Raw genomic sequence first — 15,262 nt, 5'->3', positions numbered from 1 at the left:
AGTTCAACACCAGGAATTTGAGGTGATAGCATCAGGCCTCATAGTCTTGGGGGCGGGTGGTTTGTTGTGCCCCTTTGCCACACCACTTTGGGTGCTGCCTAGACAGCCTGGTGGGTGCTTCTGATGCTGGGGTGATGGATCCCAGTTCTCCTGATAGTTTACTTTCTTGTTTTGCACTCAGACACCAGAGCACATTCAGGGGGCCTCCCAGGTGCCTCCATCCCTTGCTGTGCTATTTCCTGATGTCCTTCAGACCCTTGCCATTCAAAATTCCTGAACAGACAAGGCAGAGCATAGCACTGCCATCGTTCCTGGGGCAGGGGTACGGAAGCAAGTAAGTCTGGCAATTTGACCATGGTTCTGGATCTAGTTGCCTACTCACCCAGCTGTTGCTTGGGCCCTACAAGCAGAACAGCAACTGTTAATGAGTGCTCAGACAGGATGGGCACGGTGTAGCTTTCCCAAGCTTAATCCTCAATAGCAACAGCCCACTGCTGCTGTTCTGGAAGTTCCTGGGCCTCTTTTCTAATGCTTTAAATGCTCTCTGGAAATAAGTATTCTATATTTGAAGCACAAATTCAAGTACTAGAGGTGGGGAAAGGGGTGCTGTGTAGTCCTGGCTGGCCTTGGCCTTGCCATGGTTTTCCTACCTCTATCTCCAGAGTGCTAGGATTTACTTGCCTGTGCTGTCATGCCCAACTGGGCTTATTGCATTTGTTCTGGAATTCAGTAGGACACGTTAGATAGTGTTTTGAGTTAAAAATGGACAAAGGGCCTTGCGGTGCCTTATGCCTTTACTTCCAGCACTTGGGAGGCAGAGACAGGTGGATCCCTATGAGTTCGAGGCCAGCCTGGTCCACAAAATGAGTTCCAGGACAGCCAGAGCTCTACAGTGAATTCCTGTCTCGAAAAATAATTAAAACGAACAAAGGATGCTTGGTTGCAGGAGCCCAGAGATGGAGTCCTAGTTGGATCCCAGGCTCTTCTAGCTCATTTTGTAAAACAAAGAAATGGTTGGGTCACAAGGCCCTGAGAACGATGGAGGTGTCAATTTCGGCCTAATCCGTGCTCTATAAACACATTTGAATAAGCAACTGCGTGATGGTGGCCTAGTTTCTTCGGGGAAGTCTGAGCTGGTGATTTCAGTGGTTTGCTTGGCTCAACACAGGTTGAGTTCATGAGTGAAAGGAGCCAGACACCTGGCCCTCACACCTGCGGGGCGGGGCTTCGCGCTAGCCCACGCTGTGGGGCTGATGCGCCCAGCTAGCCAATTGAATTTGGGCTCTGTGTCGCTAGGGGGCGGGACCTCTAGGGCTAGCCAATTGGGAGCCTTTTCGGGAGGGTGGGGCCTGTGGTGCAGTCCCGGGAGCCGTGGAGGAGCAGCTAGCTGGGACGCCGCCGACTCACCGTTCTGCAGACTGCGGTCCCAAAGCTGTGCGCCTCGCACGGCCACTCGAGTTCGTGTCTGTGTGTGGTCCAGCAAGGGCTGCCTGTAGGTAACGTCGCGGCGACTCTGGGAAAAGGCAGGATCGATCGCAGCCATGACCGAGGCGGCCGCTGCTCCGGTAAGAGCGGTCTTCACCGACCTGTGGGGGGTGCGAAGCGGTTCCTGAATTTGCCCGGAGGACATCTTACCTCCTAAAATTGGGTAGAGCTCAGCCAAGGTCTCAGGGAGGACTAAGACGCCTATGACCATATAAAGTCCATGTCTTTTCCTGCCATGGTTTTGATCATAATATAAGTCCGTTGCGCTTAACTAGGAAATGCCTGGCCCGGGTGCACCAGCTGTGGACGTTTTTACTCCACGTGATTCCTTTTCCGGGATCTCTCTGCTTACCCTCCTACCCCCCAAATTATTGGCCATCTAATATCCATTCCTGAGCTAAGGCTTCTCCAGTTAGCCCACTTGTTCCTGGGAGCTAAAATCTTGTTCCTGCCAAGGAGGGTTCTAAGGCCTTTCAGGCCTGAATTCGATTCTAATCAAGGTGGATACATACACCCTCACCTGCTGTTTTGCGATAACCCTCAGGAAGACTTTCCTCCTAGGCTAGTAGGAAATCAGCATTATACTAGAAGACACTGGGTGGGCTTGTGTTAGGCGCAGGCTTGACATGTATTGCCTTCCAACCCGTGTGAGTGAACTGTTGAGATACGCTGTTCGTGAAAGTAGAGCGTATCTCCTGCTAGCAATAGCTTTACAGTGACTTCAGAGACATTGCTTGGTGCCGGACTCGTGGTAAGGGATCACAGAGAAACCAGTGCTTTTCATACCTGTCGTTTATTTCATCCTTCACCACCTTGTAATTGAGAACTCAGAGTCATAGAGGAATAGTCTGTCTTTGCCTCAGCTGCACAGAATTCAGTTCTGGAAGAGGCCTGTTCCTGGACTCCGGTGTTGTGTTGTCCCTACAGAGGAACTCCTTGCTCTTTGTCTTATTTACAGCTGTGCATGATGCCTTTAGACAGAGTACGATAGGTACTATTCTTTAAATCTTTTTTATTTTTATTTTTAACCTCTTTTCCCCTTCTCCACTTCCAATCCCTTCTCACCTACAGGTAGAAGAGAAAGAACGTTAGTGGGGAGGGGTGTGTGTGTGGTTTTCCTTAGCTACTTCCTGCTGTTTAGGCTCGTCAGGTTCTTTGGAGCAAGTCCAATCTTCAGTATATCTCCAACTTCTCATCAAACTGTATCAGCAGCAATCAGGAGCAACAGGGAAAGCACCTGCAGCCTCCTTCTTTCTCAGAGTCCCCAGTGTCTCTCTGGCTCTGGCATTTTTTCCCCATTGGCAAAGACCAGGACCCGTCTCATGACGCTGTTCTCAGCTGTGGACAAACTGGAGCAGCCCCCATATCCCACACCTGGGATTAAAACAAAAACAGGTTTACATATCATACACCAAAATTTCCACAAGAGGGTACTCTTTGGGAATCTCCTTTTAACCAAGACGCTGGCTTCCAGCTTTCCCTGGCCCCGCTGCTGCCAGCGAAGATCTAGCTTCCAGTGTAGTGACTGTTGAGGGGCTGTGTGATGAGGTGCCATGGCCATAGAGCCCAGGGTAGGATCCAGCTGTACACAAGCTGGAATCACCTGAGAGGAGGGACCCTCAACTGAGAAAATGCCTCCATAAGATCCAGCTGTAGGGCCTTCTAATTAGCATTGGGGGCGGGGTGGGCCACACCTGGGCTGGTGGTCCTGGTTCCAAAAGAAAGCAGGCTGACTCTATCTCGAAAAAACAAAACAAAAAAAACCAAAAACAAACAGAAAGAAAGAAAGGAAGAAAAAGTAGACTGAGAAAGCCATGAGGAGTAAGCCAGGAAGCAGCACTCCTCAGTGGCCTCTGCCTTAGCTCCCGTCTCCAGGTTTCTGCCCTGTTTGAGTTTTCCCTGACTTCCTTCAGTGATAACACAGTGCTGTGGAAGTGTAAAGTAAAATATACCCTTTTCTCCCCAAGCTGTTTTTGGCCATAGTGTCTCATCGAAGCAATAGAAACCCTGACTAAGACAGGCAGGTTAGGAATTCACACAGTGTTAGCTGAGTCACCGAGTTCTCAGAGATCCCCCAAGGGCAAAACGGCAGGGCCTCATTTTGGGGAAAGCTGCTCTAAGAGGAGGTGAGGGCTCTGGGCTGTGGCAGCTCAGGCCTTTAATCCCAGCACTCAGAAGACAGACCTGTGGATCTCTGAGTTCGAGGCCAGCCTGGTCTGCAGAGCAAGTTCCAGGGCAGCCAAGGCCACAGAAACCCTGTCTCTGGGAGGAGGTGGGGTGGGTGGAAGAGCTGAGAGTGCCAATGGGCATGCAGGTTTGTGGCCTTGCTGTTGGGTTCTGTCCCCAGAGGAAGAAAAGGTGGTTAAATAACGGATGGAACTAATGTACGTCAGAGGAGCGGGATTAAATCCAGTACACATTTGGATTCTATTTTATTTCCTACTGCAATGGGTCTAGGCTCAGTGTTCCTGCCATGAAGGTTCTGTGGGGGCTCATGTCTGTGGTCTTAGACTGGGATCTGACCAGTGAGGAGGCTGAACCCATTCCAGAAGACACGGATCTGTCTGTATTTGCGAACAGTTCTGGGGCCTTCTTCTGGAAGCCAACACGTCTCCTTGTTTCTGGTCTCAGGACTGGCATGTGGGGACTGACCTCCAACAGCAGGCCCAGATCCAGTCTGCCGAGATCTCCCTATTAGCCATCCTGGCTGCTGTTCAGGCAGTGGAGAAGAAAACAGAGTCCCAGGCTGTCCACCTTCAAAGCCTGGAAGTTCGAACAGGGTCAGCTGAGAAGAAGCTGGCTGACTGTGAGAAGACGGCCATGGAACTCAGCAGCCAGCTGGAGGGCAAGTGGGCCGTGCTGGGGACCCTGCTGCAGGAGTACGGGCTGCTGCAGCGGCGCCTGGAGAACCTGGAGAACCAGATGCAGAACAGGAACTCCTGGGTCCTGAGGCTGCCCCCCAGCAGCAAGGACGAAGCCCCCAAGGTATTCATAGAGTGGATGGAGGCCTCCAATCTAAACTCTGGCGCCTAGTACTAGTCACCAAGGACTTTAAGGAGCTTTAAAAAAAAAATGTCAGGACCGTGTGACATCAGAAAGGTGTCTGCTTAGGCATAGTGGGTTGTTGGGAAGTATATTTTTAATTAAAAAGAATTATTCAATTATTTTTGCTAGGTGCTGGTATGCACCTTTAGTCCCAGCACTTGGGAAGCAGAGGTAGGTGGATCGCTGTGATTTTAAGGCAAGCCTGGTTTACAGAGTGAATTCCAAGACAGCCAGGGCTATACGGAGAAACCTTGTCTTTAAAAAAATCATTTTCCCTAGGTGTGGTGGTGCATGACTTCAAAGGCAGTTGGATCCCTGAGTTTGAGGCCAGCCTAGGCTACATAGGGAGTTCCAGGGCAGCCAGGACGAGAGAGGGGGGGGGGGGGAGACCCTGTCTCCAAAAATAAATAAGTAAAAATTTAAAAAGGAGATTATTTTCATACATATATTTTGATCATGTTTTCCTTTCCTTCAATTCCTCCTCCCTATCTCCCTACCCACTGCCTGGAACTTTGCTCTTTTTCCCCTCTCTCTTTAAAGAACAACAAAAAGCCCCTACAAAAATGCAAAAACAGGTACCGAAATATACAAACAAAACACCAATAGGACAAAAACATGCCCACACAAAGAAAAATTAGACAAAGTCTACAAAAATACCATTGAGTTCGCTTTATATTGGCCAACTACTCCTGGGCACGGGGGCTGCTCTGGAGTGTGGTAACATACTCAGTGAGTCTCCATTGGAGAAAACTGATTTTTCCTTTGCCGTCGGGTATCAGTTGTAGATAGCTTTTTGATTGGAGATGGGCGCCCATGTCTATTTCCATCCCTCAGTGCAGAGACTCCCATCTGCCTTGACCCTGTGCAGGTCATGTGCATGCTGCCAGGCTCTGTGGGTGCATACGTGCGTCAGTCCTGCTGTGTCTGGAGGACTGTTTCCTCGGAGTTGTCCATCTCCTATGGCTCTTACAATCTTTCTTCCTCCTTTTCCATACAGGTCCCTGAGCTGTGAGGAGAGAGGTGGCATTTCATTTAGGACTGAGTGCTCCAGAATTACTCACTCTCTCTGCACATTGTCCATTGTGGGTCTCTGTGTTAGTTCCCATCGACTACAGAAAGAGGCTTCTTTGATAATGCCTGAGCTGGGCACTGATTTGAGTCTCAGTCTGGTGTGGCCACTGGGGGTCCCTGATAGAAAGTATTTCTAAGGATGGGCAGCTGACATAAAAGGAATGGTGCTGGGCTAGAATGGAAGGCCCCAGAAAGACTATTTTGAGAGTGAGAAATGGTTCAAAGAGGGGGAATGAACAGAAAGCATCTCCATTCAGGTGTGCACAAGAGCTGGGAGGACCCTGGGCGTTAATCCTCCTTTCTATAAAGTAATGTGTTGGGCAAAAGCTAGCATTTGGTCAATGGTGCCCACAGTTTTGGAGCTGGTTCTGGCTGGTTTCTGAAAGGGTGCGGCGGCGGGGGACTTGTATACCTCCAGGTTTCTGTGACTTCTGAAGAGCTGGCTGGGTATTTCCCCGAGCAACAGGAAGGTAGCCCGGAAGACTGGCGGAAGGAGCTCTGCAAGCACACAGCAAAGGAAGGCCGTGAGGTGCTGGGCTCTCTGGGTAAGAGACATCCCCAGGGGCTTCCACATGTCTTTTCACTCTTTTCCTCAGTGTATTGAGACCGGATCTGAGCGCCAGAGGAAACTGGTTCCTCTGCTTTCCAGCTGGTAGAAGGTATCCTTAATTCCTGTCTTTAGAATTAAGTGTAGACATGCTTCTGTTTTGTGTGTATGAGTGGTTTTGTCTGTGTGTATGTCTCTGCATCATATGCTTGCCTGGTGCCTGTAGAGGCCAGAAGAAGGTGTTGGATCCCCTGGAACCAGAGTTACAGGTGGTTAGTTGTGAGCTGCTGTGGATAAACTTAGAATCGAACCTGGGTCCTCTGGAACAGCAGCCAGTGCTCTTAACCATTGAGCCATCTCTCCAGCCCCATGGGCATGCTTTGTAAACGTGTCTCAGGTCTGAGAAGTGAGGGCCAGCAGTAAACTCTAGGTCCTCGGGCCAAGTGTGTGAGGGCGTGTTCTTGTGTGAGTCTTGATTAGCTCCAGAATTTCGAAGCTACATCCCCAGCCCTTTCATCATCCTGGAGCTTGCAGAGATGTTAAATGGCTCATCAGTGGAGACACAGAGGTTGGAATCTGCCCCTCACTGTCCAGTTCTTCCCAGGCCATTTCTGTAGAGTGGAGGCTTCCCCTATTTATGTTTGTCCCCCTAGGACTTAGGTTTGTAGCTATGCCTACTCCTATCCTACCACTGAATTCTGATGTCAACCCAGGAGCCGTGGAGAAAGTCAAGGGTGATGCAGATGGTTTACCACCTCCATCAGACTTCCGATACCTATTTATGCCCTTGGCCCAGCTCTTTACCCTGCTTCTACCGTGGTGTGCTCTCTTCGGGGAAGAAACTGAGTCGTGGTCTGATGTTTCTCTTCTACACTGCCTGGCACACCCTCGGATGATAAGCGATGAAGGGTACTGGGTCGGAATGAAAGTTCAGTTTTTGTTCTCTGTCAGGTAATAGCACCAGATTGGAATGCAGATTGTGAAACCATTTGCTTTGTTTTCCAGTGGATAGAGATTAAACCTGGCAAATGCTGAGGGAAGCACCCCCCCCTGCCCCCCCCCCCCCGAGTTATAGCTCCAGTCTTCTGTTTCCCTCTCTGGCAGGATCTCAGAACACAAAGATTAGCCAAGGCATCATTGTGTGTGCGGGTGTGCGTGTGTGCGGGTGCGTGTGTGTGTGTGTGTGTGTACACCTGCTTGTTTGTATGTGCCTCTTGAGGCACTGCACACATGTGATGCTTGATCCCCTAGAAATGGAGTTGGAGTCTATGGTGAGCATCATCCTCGTGTGGGTGCCAGGAACTAAACCTAGGTCCTCTGCAAGAGCCATCCCTTGAGTCCCTTTCCTCGTTTTTAGATTTTTAAAAATTATGTTTGAGGAGAAAAGCCCTTATGTGAAGGGGTCTCTCTGGGTAGGTAAATTAAGGAAGAACACACCAATTGGTTGGCAAGTTGCACTAAGATTTAACGTGTTTGGGATCCCTGCAGGGGTTGGCACGCCACAGAGAAGGCAGAGTACCAGGGTACAGAAGTCGGCCAGCAGTGCTTGGAAGGTCTATGAGGGTCCTGTGGTACAGTGAAGGGGCCTGGGGCCCTATGGTAGGCATGGCCAAGAAGCAGATGCAGAGCAGGCTGGACTTGGCTGGTATGTCCCTAGTGGTCCCCAGAGTTTTCCTGTGGAGCTTAGGCGTGTTTTGCAATGTGGTGTCCTCAGGGACATGGGGCTGCCCAGCCTTGGATAACCCTGGCTGTCACTCCTCCCTCCATTAGTTTTTTCACTGTCATTTCATGTAAGCTTGCTTTATTTTCTAGAAGTTTCCAAAGGCAGCTCTTCTTGCCAAACTGCCGAGGAAAGCATAATTAATAGGCGTCAGTTAGCACGGGCATTACAGTTTCAGCATGTTCAAGTGATTTGGATACCTCAGAGTTTGAGATGGTGGTTATCGGGATCCCCTGGACAAGGACTGATGAGCCTCTAGCCTTTTGATTATGCAAATTCTTACATGAGTATGTTTTTACTCAGCAGTGTGGAGGTCAACCAGTTCTCTCTTGCTATGTAGCCCTGGCTGGCCTAAAACTTGCTGTATAGACCAGACAGGTGTCAAACTTGTAGCTGTCATTCTGCCTCTGCCTTCTGAGTGCTGGAATTACAGTTGTGCACCACCAGGCCCAATTTAAAAGGCTTCTTGTGGCCTGGAGAGATGGCTCTGAAGCTAAGAGCACATGCTGCTATCCAAAGGTCCTGAATCCAATTCCCAGCACCTGCACTGGACACCCATATCACGCAGCTGTGAGCTGCGGTAGCTCCAGGGGATCTGACACCTCTGAGCACACAGGTAGATGTCTACATCATAATATTTTTTTGTAAGCTTCTCTTTACTGACCGCCACCTCGATCCCAAGCCCCTTCCAGCATAGGTGCTATTCTTATCATTGGTGTCTGTACTCAGGGACCTCGCCAAGTGTGTATGGCAGTCAGAGGGCAACTTGTGCGAATCACTTTTCTCCTTCTGTCATGCGGGTCCCAGGAATCCAACTCTGGTCATCAGACTCGGTGGCAAGTGCTTTTCCCAGGTAGTTCCTCACTCTTCTTTCTCTGAAGCCTGAAGTGCCACCTGCTAAAACTTGGTTTTCTAATTGTTTGGATAAAATTATGGAAGCAGCTGTGTAGGGAGGTAAGTACACATGGCTGGACAGCATCTTCTCAGTATGACTGGATCACAGGTGCCCCTGGGACAACAGAAAGCTCACCCTGTATTTCTGGGTCAAAACCTAGCCCAGTGTTGAAGCATATGCCATTGGTAGTTGTGGCTTGAAACTGAAATGATCTCCGCTTTTTTTTTTTTTAAGGTTTATTTAATTATTTTTTTATACAATGTTCTGCCTGCATGTACACCTGCACACCAGAAGAGGGTATTAGGTTGCATTATAGATGGTTGTGAGCCACCATGTGGTTGCTGGGACTTGAACTCGGGACCTTTGGAAGAGCAGACAGTGCTCTTAACCTTTGAGCCATCTCTCCAGCCCTTTTTTTCTTTCTCTTAACTATTTAACATTTCTTATGGAGGTGCTGTCGTATGGATGTAGATCTTAAGAGCTTGGCACAGATTAGTGAGGTCATTTGGCCCTTTAAGGGCCAACAAAAAACCAAAATGGGCTAGAGAGATGGCTTAGAGGTTTTGAGTCCAATTCCCAGCAACCACATGGTGGCTCACAACCATCTGCAGTGGGATCTGGTTCTGCAGGTATACACACAGGAAGAACACTGAATATATAATAAATAAATCTTTTTTTTTTTTTTTAAGAAAAAGAAAACAAAACAAAGTACTAGGAGGGAAAGATTTGCCCTTTTTTCTTAGATGGTATATTTATTTCCAGTTTAACAAGCAAAATTAGTACCTATGTATTATAAACATTAATCCATTGAAGTTTTTTGTTGGTTTTTGTCTTTTTCTATATATTGGTGAAGAAACTAAGCCAAGAGAGGCTAGGTAAACTAGCTGGAAAAGTCTGAGCCCTTAGATCCTATTGGCTGTCTGCTGGAAGGTGTGTTCTAGAAACATGGTCTTGGGGCTGGAGGGATCTGTGGGCCCAGTGAAACGCCAGCTGTTTTTTCCTATAGAAAAGGGATGGTAGTGACAAAAGGCTGCTGTCTCTTGGTCAGAGGCAGCAATGTACGGCAGCTCTCCTGACCGCTGACTATACCGCCATGTTAGCCTTATCAGAAATCTCAGTATCTCTTCTGCCAATGCTGTCTCTGGTTCTGTTGGGAGTGTTTTCTGATCACTGGTCCTGGACAGAGACTGTGACAGGAAACAGGCCATGACATCGGATACCCTCAGGGCTTCTTCTCTTTTCCTTAGAAACAGGCCCGCTGGAATCTGCCCCAAGTGTTCTTCCCTGGATCAAGCAAGAGGAAGAGGCATATGAAAAGAGTCTTCAGGAAACCAGTGCATACCTCTGCTCAGGTGAGGCCCAGGACAGACTGCTTTTCTGGCTCTCTGAGCTGTATGAGAGACCTTCTGTGTGTGTGTGTGTGTCTAGAAGTGGCAGCAAGCAAATATCTTGCGTTATCTTGCTGTTCCTCTGCAGTGGACATCCTCCCACAGAGTTGCATGAGATTGTCATTTTGTTCCCACAGTCTCCTTGCTTTGCTTTGGGCATTGCAAGAACCGACTGATGGCATAGGACACAACTCCCTATCCCCACAAGGGCTTTTCAGTTAAAAGAAAGATTGCCACAAATTAATAGTACAACATAAGAAGAGGAAACCATGCCTGAGCCAGAGACCCCTTTGAGAATGATTTAAAAAAAAAAATGTGGACAGTATCCTCAGCAGGTATGCACACTCGCAGTGTATTTACAGGCAGAGGCCTTGTGTAGTCAGGGTGTGGTGGGCAGGCTATCTTGTTCATGGTCTTGGTGACACAGATCAGGGCTTGTCGGGGAGCATCCTCTGGAGCTGCTCTTGGGAGGCTGTTGAAGTTACAGATGAGAAGAAGAGACCTTAAGCGGAGGCATGTGTTGGCTCTGTTTTTTAACAATTAACTGTTTTTTAACCATTAAACTTTATTATACAACCCAACTAGCTTACACGAAAGGGGAAAAAGGTTAAAGGGAAACAAGAGTGAATCTTCCGGTATCTGTTCCACGGACGGGTCCCTAGGTGTCTCTGGCCTGGGCGCTGGTCCCGCCTGTTCGCTGATCCACGTGGGCTCAAGCCAGGTCTGAACCTGCTGCTCTCTCTGTCCTCTCTGCCTGCCTATCTCCCAGTGAGGGTCTATTAGAAACACAATAGTCCAGGTAGAGTACCCAGGTCCACTTCCTGAATTCCAGGCCCAGGATGGCTCCACCCAGTCTATCTCAAGGATAATCTCGGGGAGTATTCGTGGTGTGTCCAAGGGCAAAGCCCGCCAAGACTGCTTTCACCTGTGACAAAGCTTACACTCCTTCCCACAGGCGCGGCTCAGCTGCAAGGGTATCTGGCTGACATGTAGTTGACTCAGGCCTTTGACACCAAAGCACAGAGGGTCGGGTGTTTTGGCTCCAGAGCCTGTGGCAGAGATGACTCATTGCTGTGTCTCCTCCCACCAGAAACCTGGATGTCTAATAAGAAAAGGACCCTGGAGGGCGAGTCCATGGCTCCTGCGCTATCCTGGGCAACTGAAGGGAGACCTGGCAAGGAGGGCTTTGAGCAGGGAACCTGTGGGGATCTGCTTCCTGTTTCCAGAGAGAGCGAGGTGGCCTCCCACCCCCGAGGCTCTCAGGGTCAACCTGTGCCAGCAACTGAGGACACTGAAAATGTGCAGAACTTGAGTGTCAGAGAGCTCAGCACTCAGCACGAGCACCCACAGCATGGATCTCAGCCCTTTGCCAGTCTCCAGTGCCCTCAAAGTGTTCCGAAGCACGCCACTCTCCCTAGGAACCGTCGGGCACCCACAGCCCAGCGTGCCTACACCTGCGTCCAGTGTGGCAAGAGCTTTGTCCACCAGTCAACACTTACCACGCACTATCGCACACACACCGGGGAAAAGCCTTACAAGTGTGCTGAGTGTGAGAAGAGGTTTGGCCGTCTGTCCACACTGCTGGAGCACCAGCGCACCCACACCGGAGAACGACCCTTCCCGTGTGCACAGTGTGGCCGCCGTTTTGGGCGCCTGTCCACTCTAGTGGAACATCGGCGCACCCACACGGGGGAGAAACCATTTCCATGTACCCAGTGTGACAAACGTTTCACACGCCTGGCCAACTTGACAGTGCACCAGAGTGTGCACTCCGGTGAGCATGCTTTCCAGTGCACCCAGTGTGGCTCATGCTTCACGCACAAGCCCAGTTTCCTGCGGCATCTGCGCAGCCACTCTCAGGAGAAGCGCTTTACCTGTGGCCAGTGTGGCAAGAGCTTCACCTGCCGCTCCTGGCTGGTGCGCCACCAGGGCAGTCATGCGTGCCCAGCCCCCTCTGCTTTTGTGGCTTGTGAGAAGAGCTTGCCAAGTTATGTGTCACCTGCAGGTCTCCTTAAAGGTGCAGCTAGAGGAAACTTCTCCAGTGACACTTCTGTCTCACCCAGATCCAAGGACACGAGGGCCAGTCAGGACTACAGAGCATACGGCAGAGGCCATCAGCTCAGTGACCATGGGCAGGAAGGTCTGGTGGGGACTCTGCATAGTCGTCTGTCTGTAAAGATGGAGAATGCAGGGTAGCACTCAGCTCCTAATGAGGCCACTAGGACACGGGGGTGCTGGGTCCCGTTGAATCCAAGCTGCCTCACTAAGGGCCACTTCTTGGGTCAGATGTGTGGCCCCTGTCATTGGCTAGGCTCCCATAGGGAGGCTCTCCCATGGACTGCAGGTACTAAGTGCCCCTGGGATTCTTGCTGCAGGGAAGCGTCATGCACACAGAAACAAAGCTGAAGGGAAGAATGGAACCCGGGCGTTACCTGCCAGCAGCCAAAGAGCCCCTTGAGATCGTGGTGGCTCCCATCACCATCTCAGCAGTTTAGGCAGCAACCTGGGCTTCTCACCTGTCAAAGGTGACTGGCCAGTTAGGCGTGTTGCAGTTTCCCTAGCCCGGGGCTGGGCACGTGACTCAATAGAGTGTTCATCTAGCCTGCAGGAGTGGAGCCATGTTAGATTCCCAGCATCACATTAAACTGGCCATGATGGCACATGCCTGTAATCCTCCCATTCCTGGGGAAGCATTGGAGGATCAGAAGTTCAAGGTCATGTTTAGCTACATGCCTGTTTCAAGAAACAAAAAAAAAAATATCCTTAGGAGTTCAAAGTCCTAGTTGTCAGATGCTCCATCTCTCTGACCAGTGGCGAGTGCTTGTAGAACAGCATGTGTGTTCCCAAGGACTCCCACTGGAGGGACTGGGACCTTTTAGAGCCCTTGTCCTCACTTTGGAGGACTGTGGGTAAACAGACCTGTGCTGTTTGTTGTACATTCTGTTCTTTGTCTGCATAGGGGGCTGGGTTTTACTAAAGGTCTGTGTAGCCAGTCTTTGCTATTTGTGGCTTCTTTTTCCCCACCCTTTATCCCTCCAATTTCACTCCCTCACTCCCTAACACTAGATAGGAGAGACACAAGGAGAGAGGGGAGGGACAGATTAGGAAAAATCCCTGAATCTAACTTACTTTTTTCTTTGACTGTGGCTACTTAAGAAACCGCAACCAACTTCCCCAAATGATCAACAACCACCCCAGTGCTGCCTCCTTGGGCCCTTGCATTTGTATACTCTCTGAAACGTTTCCAGAATTCAAAATGTCACAAAACTTATCTGCAGCTGGCAAAACCATGCCTCTGTTAGTACACAGGCAGATTATAGTCAGTGGCTGTGGGAGCAGACCCATATCCTCACACCTGGGATTTAAACAAAAACATTCTTAAGATATTTCTGTTTTCCTTTTTTTTGTATGCAGGGTTTATCTGTGTAGTCGTGGCTGTCCTGGAACTCTTTGTGGACGAGGATGGCCTTGAACTCACAGATCTGCCTGCCTCTGCCTCCCAAGTGTTGGGATTATAGGTGTACGCCAACAACACACCGGTTTGTGTTTTTTAGAGAAACTGAAATTCTGGAATAGCCTTTAATTATGCTGGGCATAGCAAGAGGTTAGAAACAGAGACATTTTCAATGATATAAGTGCTTTTCAAGTTAGTGGCCAAGGTTTTTAGGCAATCTCTCCTCCTCATTTCTAATCTTTCATCTGTTGTTGTTTTGGTTTTTTGAGACAGGGTTTCTTTGGATAGCTCTTGCAGTCCCGGAACTCACTCTGTAGACCAGGCTGGTCTCAAACTCAGAGATCCACCTGCCTCTGCCTACCAAGTGCTGTTTTAATGGTACGTATAGCTTTTCATTTCCTGTGGAAATACAAGCAAATCTGTGTCCCTGACACAAACATTCACTGGCTTTCGTTCTGATAACATCTTTATAGAATTTAGGCTGATTTAAATCTAAAGGTTTTTAAACAACCCAGTGTCTCTTGACTGCTGCTGTTCCTTTCTCATTAACATTCAGAAAATTTAAACTTAAGAGCACTCTTTAGTCTATCCCTGGAAGGGGGGTGGGTGGGTCTTTATTCTTTCTTTTTGTTTTATAAGCCTTTCCTTTAAGGTGTGATTAGATCTTTCTACAACTGTTTGTCCTGCAGAATTGTGTGTTATACCTATATTGTGCTTTGTACTATAATCACAATTAGTTCATGTTGCTGAAGACATGCAAGGGCATTGTCAGTCTTTATTTGTACAGGTATCCCCCACTGTAGCCATTATTTACAGTAAAGGTGCAATTACAGAGTCAGCCTTCTCAGAACAAAAAGCAGTTGCCAGTTGAAACCCTAAATATGTATCAGTGGTGTGGTGTATAAACTTTAGTTTTCCAAATTCTGTGAAATGAAACACATCCATCTGCCATATTTCATTTCTTATGGTATCCCTAGGATTACTTCTAGTGGGCAATGAAGTTTGGTTATACAGAGAGCAGGTAGGACATTTTCTCATAATGTCCTTGACTTGTTGCCAGGTGATAGAAAATTTTTACTTTAAACCATCACCGTTAACATGGTGTTTTCCATGAAATTTTGAGGTTTCTCAAGTTTTTCATCTCCTTGTGCCAGTGGACCTGGTAAGCCTGTATGAAACTGAATATACATATAGATATATAAATATATCTACAGATTATCTATATATATATATGATAGGTTTTGATTTCTGATTGCCTGTTGCAGCTGTATAAGTAACAAGGTTAATTCTGAATTATCCAGAACAAATTAAGCAGTTTCTATATGCAAAACAACTCTTTGTACATATTGAGTCAGTTTTTTTTTTTTTTGGTTTTTTTTTTTTTTTTTTTTTTTTTTTTTTTTTTTTTTTGGTTTTTCGAGACAGGGTCTCTCTGTGTTAGCTTTGGTCCTGGACTCACTTTGTAGACCAGGCTGGCCTCGAACTCACAGCGATCCGCCTGCCTCTGCCTCCCGAGGGCTGGGATTAAAGGCGTGCGCCACCACGCCCTGTTTGAGTCAGTATTTATATTAAGAGATTCAGGAAGACCTAATAATACCATAAGGATTACATGCAACTCTGATTTTTTAACTGAAATATTTGGACTTTGGATCACTTT

At 48.5% G+C, this 15,262-nt stretch overlaps 1 protein-coding gene and 1 long non-coding RNA gene across 3 annotated transcripts in view; one reads left to right on the top strand and one right to left on the bottom strand.

Annotated features, from left to right (window-relative positions):
• Positions 1 to 651: 651 nt before the first annotated feature.
• LOC311599977 (uncharacterized protein) lies at positions 652 to 13,537 on the top strand. Its single transcript, XM_084786155.1, has 5 exons — positions 652 to 1,565; positions 4,117 to 4,470; positions 6,020 to 6,146; positions 10,011 to 10,115; positions 11,242 to 13,537. Exons 1-5 carry the CDS (start codon positions 1,542 to 1,544, stop codon positions 12,345 to 12,347), a joined length of 1,716 nt encoding a protein of 571 aa, XP_084642281.1. The 5' UTR covers positions 652 to 1,541; the 3' UTR covers positions 12,348 to 13,537.
• Positions 5,543 to 15,262, bottom strand: part of LOC311599988 — a 42,257-nt gene continuing 32,537 nt past the window's right edge. The window contains exons 2-5 of one of the 2 annotated variants that reach the window (XR_014780097.1): positions 12,211 to 12,321; positions 10,512 to 10,623; positions 7,735 to 10,047; positions 5,543 to 5,871 (exon numbers count right to left, since the gene is read on the bottom strand). This is a non-coding gene — a long non-coding RNA (uncharacterized lncRNA). Of the gene's footprint in view, positions 5,872 to 7,734; positions 10,048 to 10,511; positions 10,624 to 12,210; positions 12,322 to 15,262 lie in introns of those variants that run through there. The other variant, XR_014780098.1, reaches the window with a different exon arrangement.

The sequence above is a fragment of the Acomys minous genome (assembly GCF_964271855.1).
Source record: "Acomys minous genome assembly, chromosome: 6".
In the NCBI taxonomy this organism is placed as follows: Eukaryota; Metazoa; Chordata; class Mammalia; order Rodentia; family Muridae; genus Acomys; species Acomys minous.
Note: the sequence above shows the minus strand (reverse complement) of the source record. Positions and strands in the feature narration are given on the sequence as shown.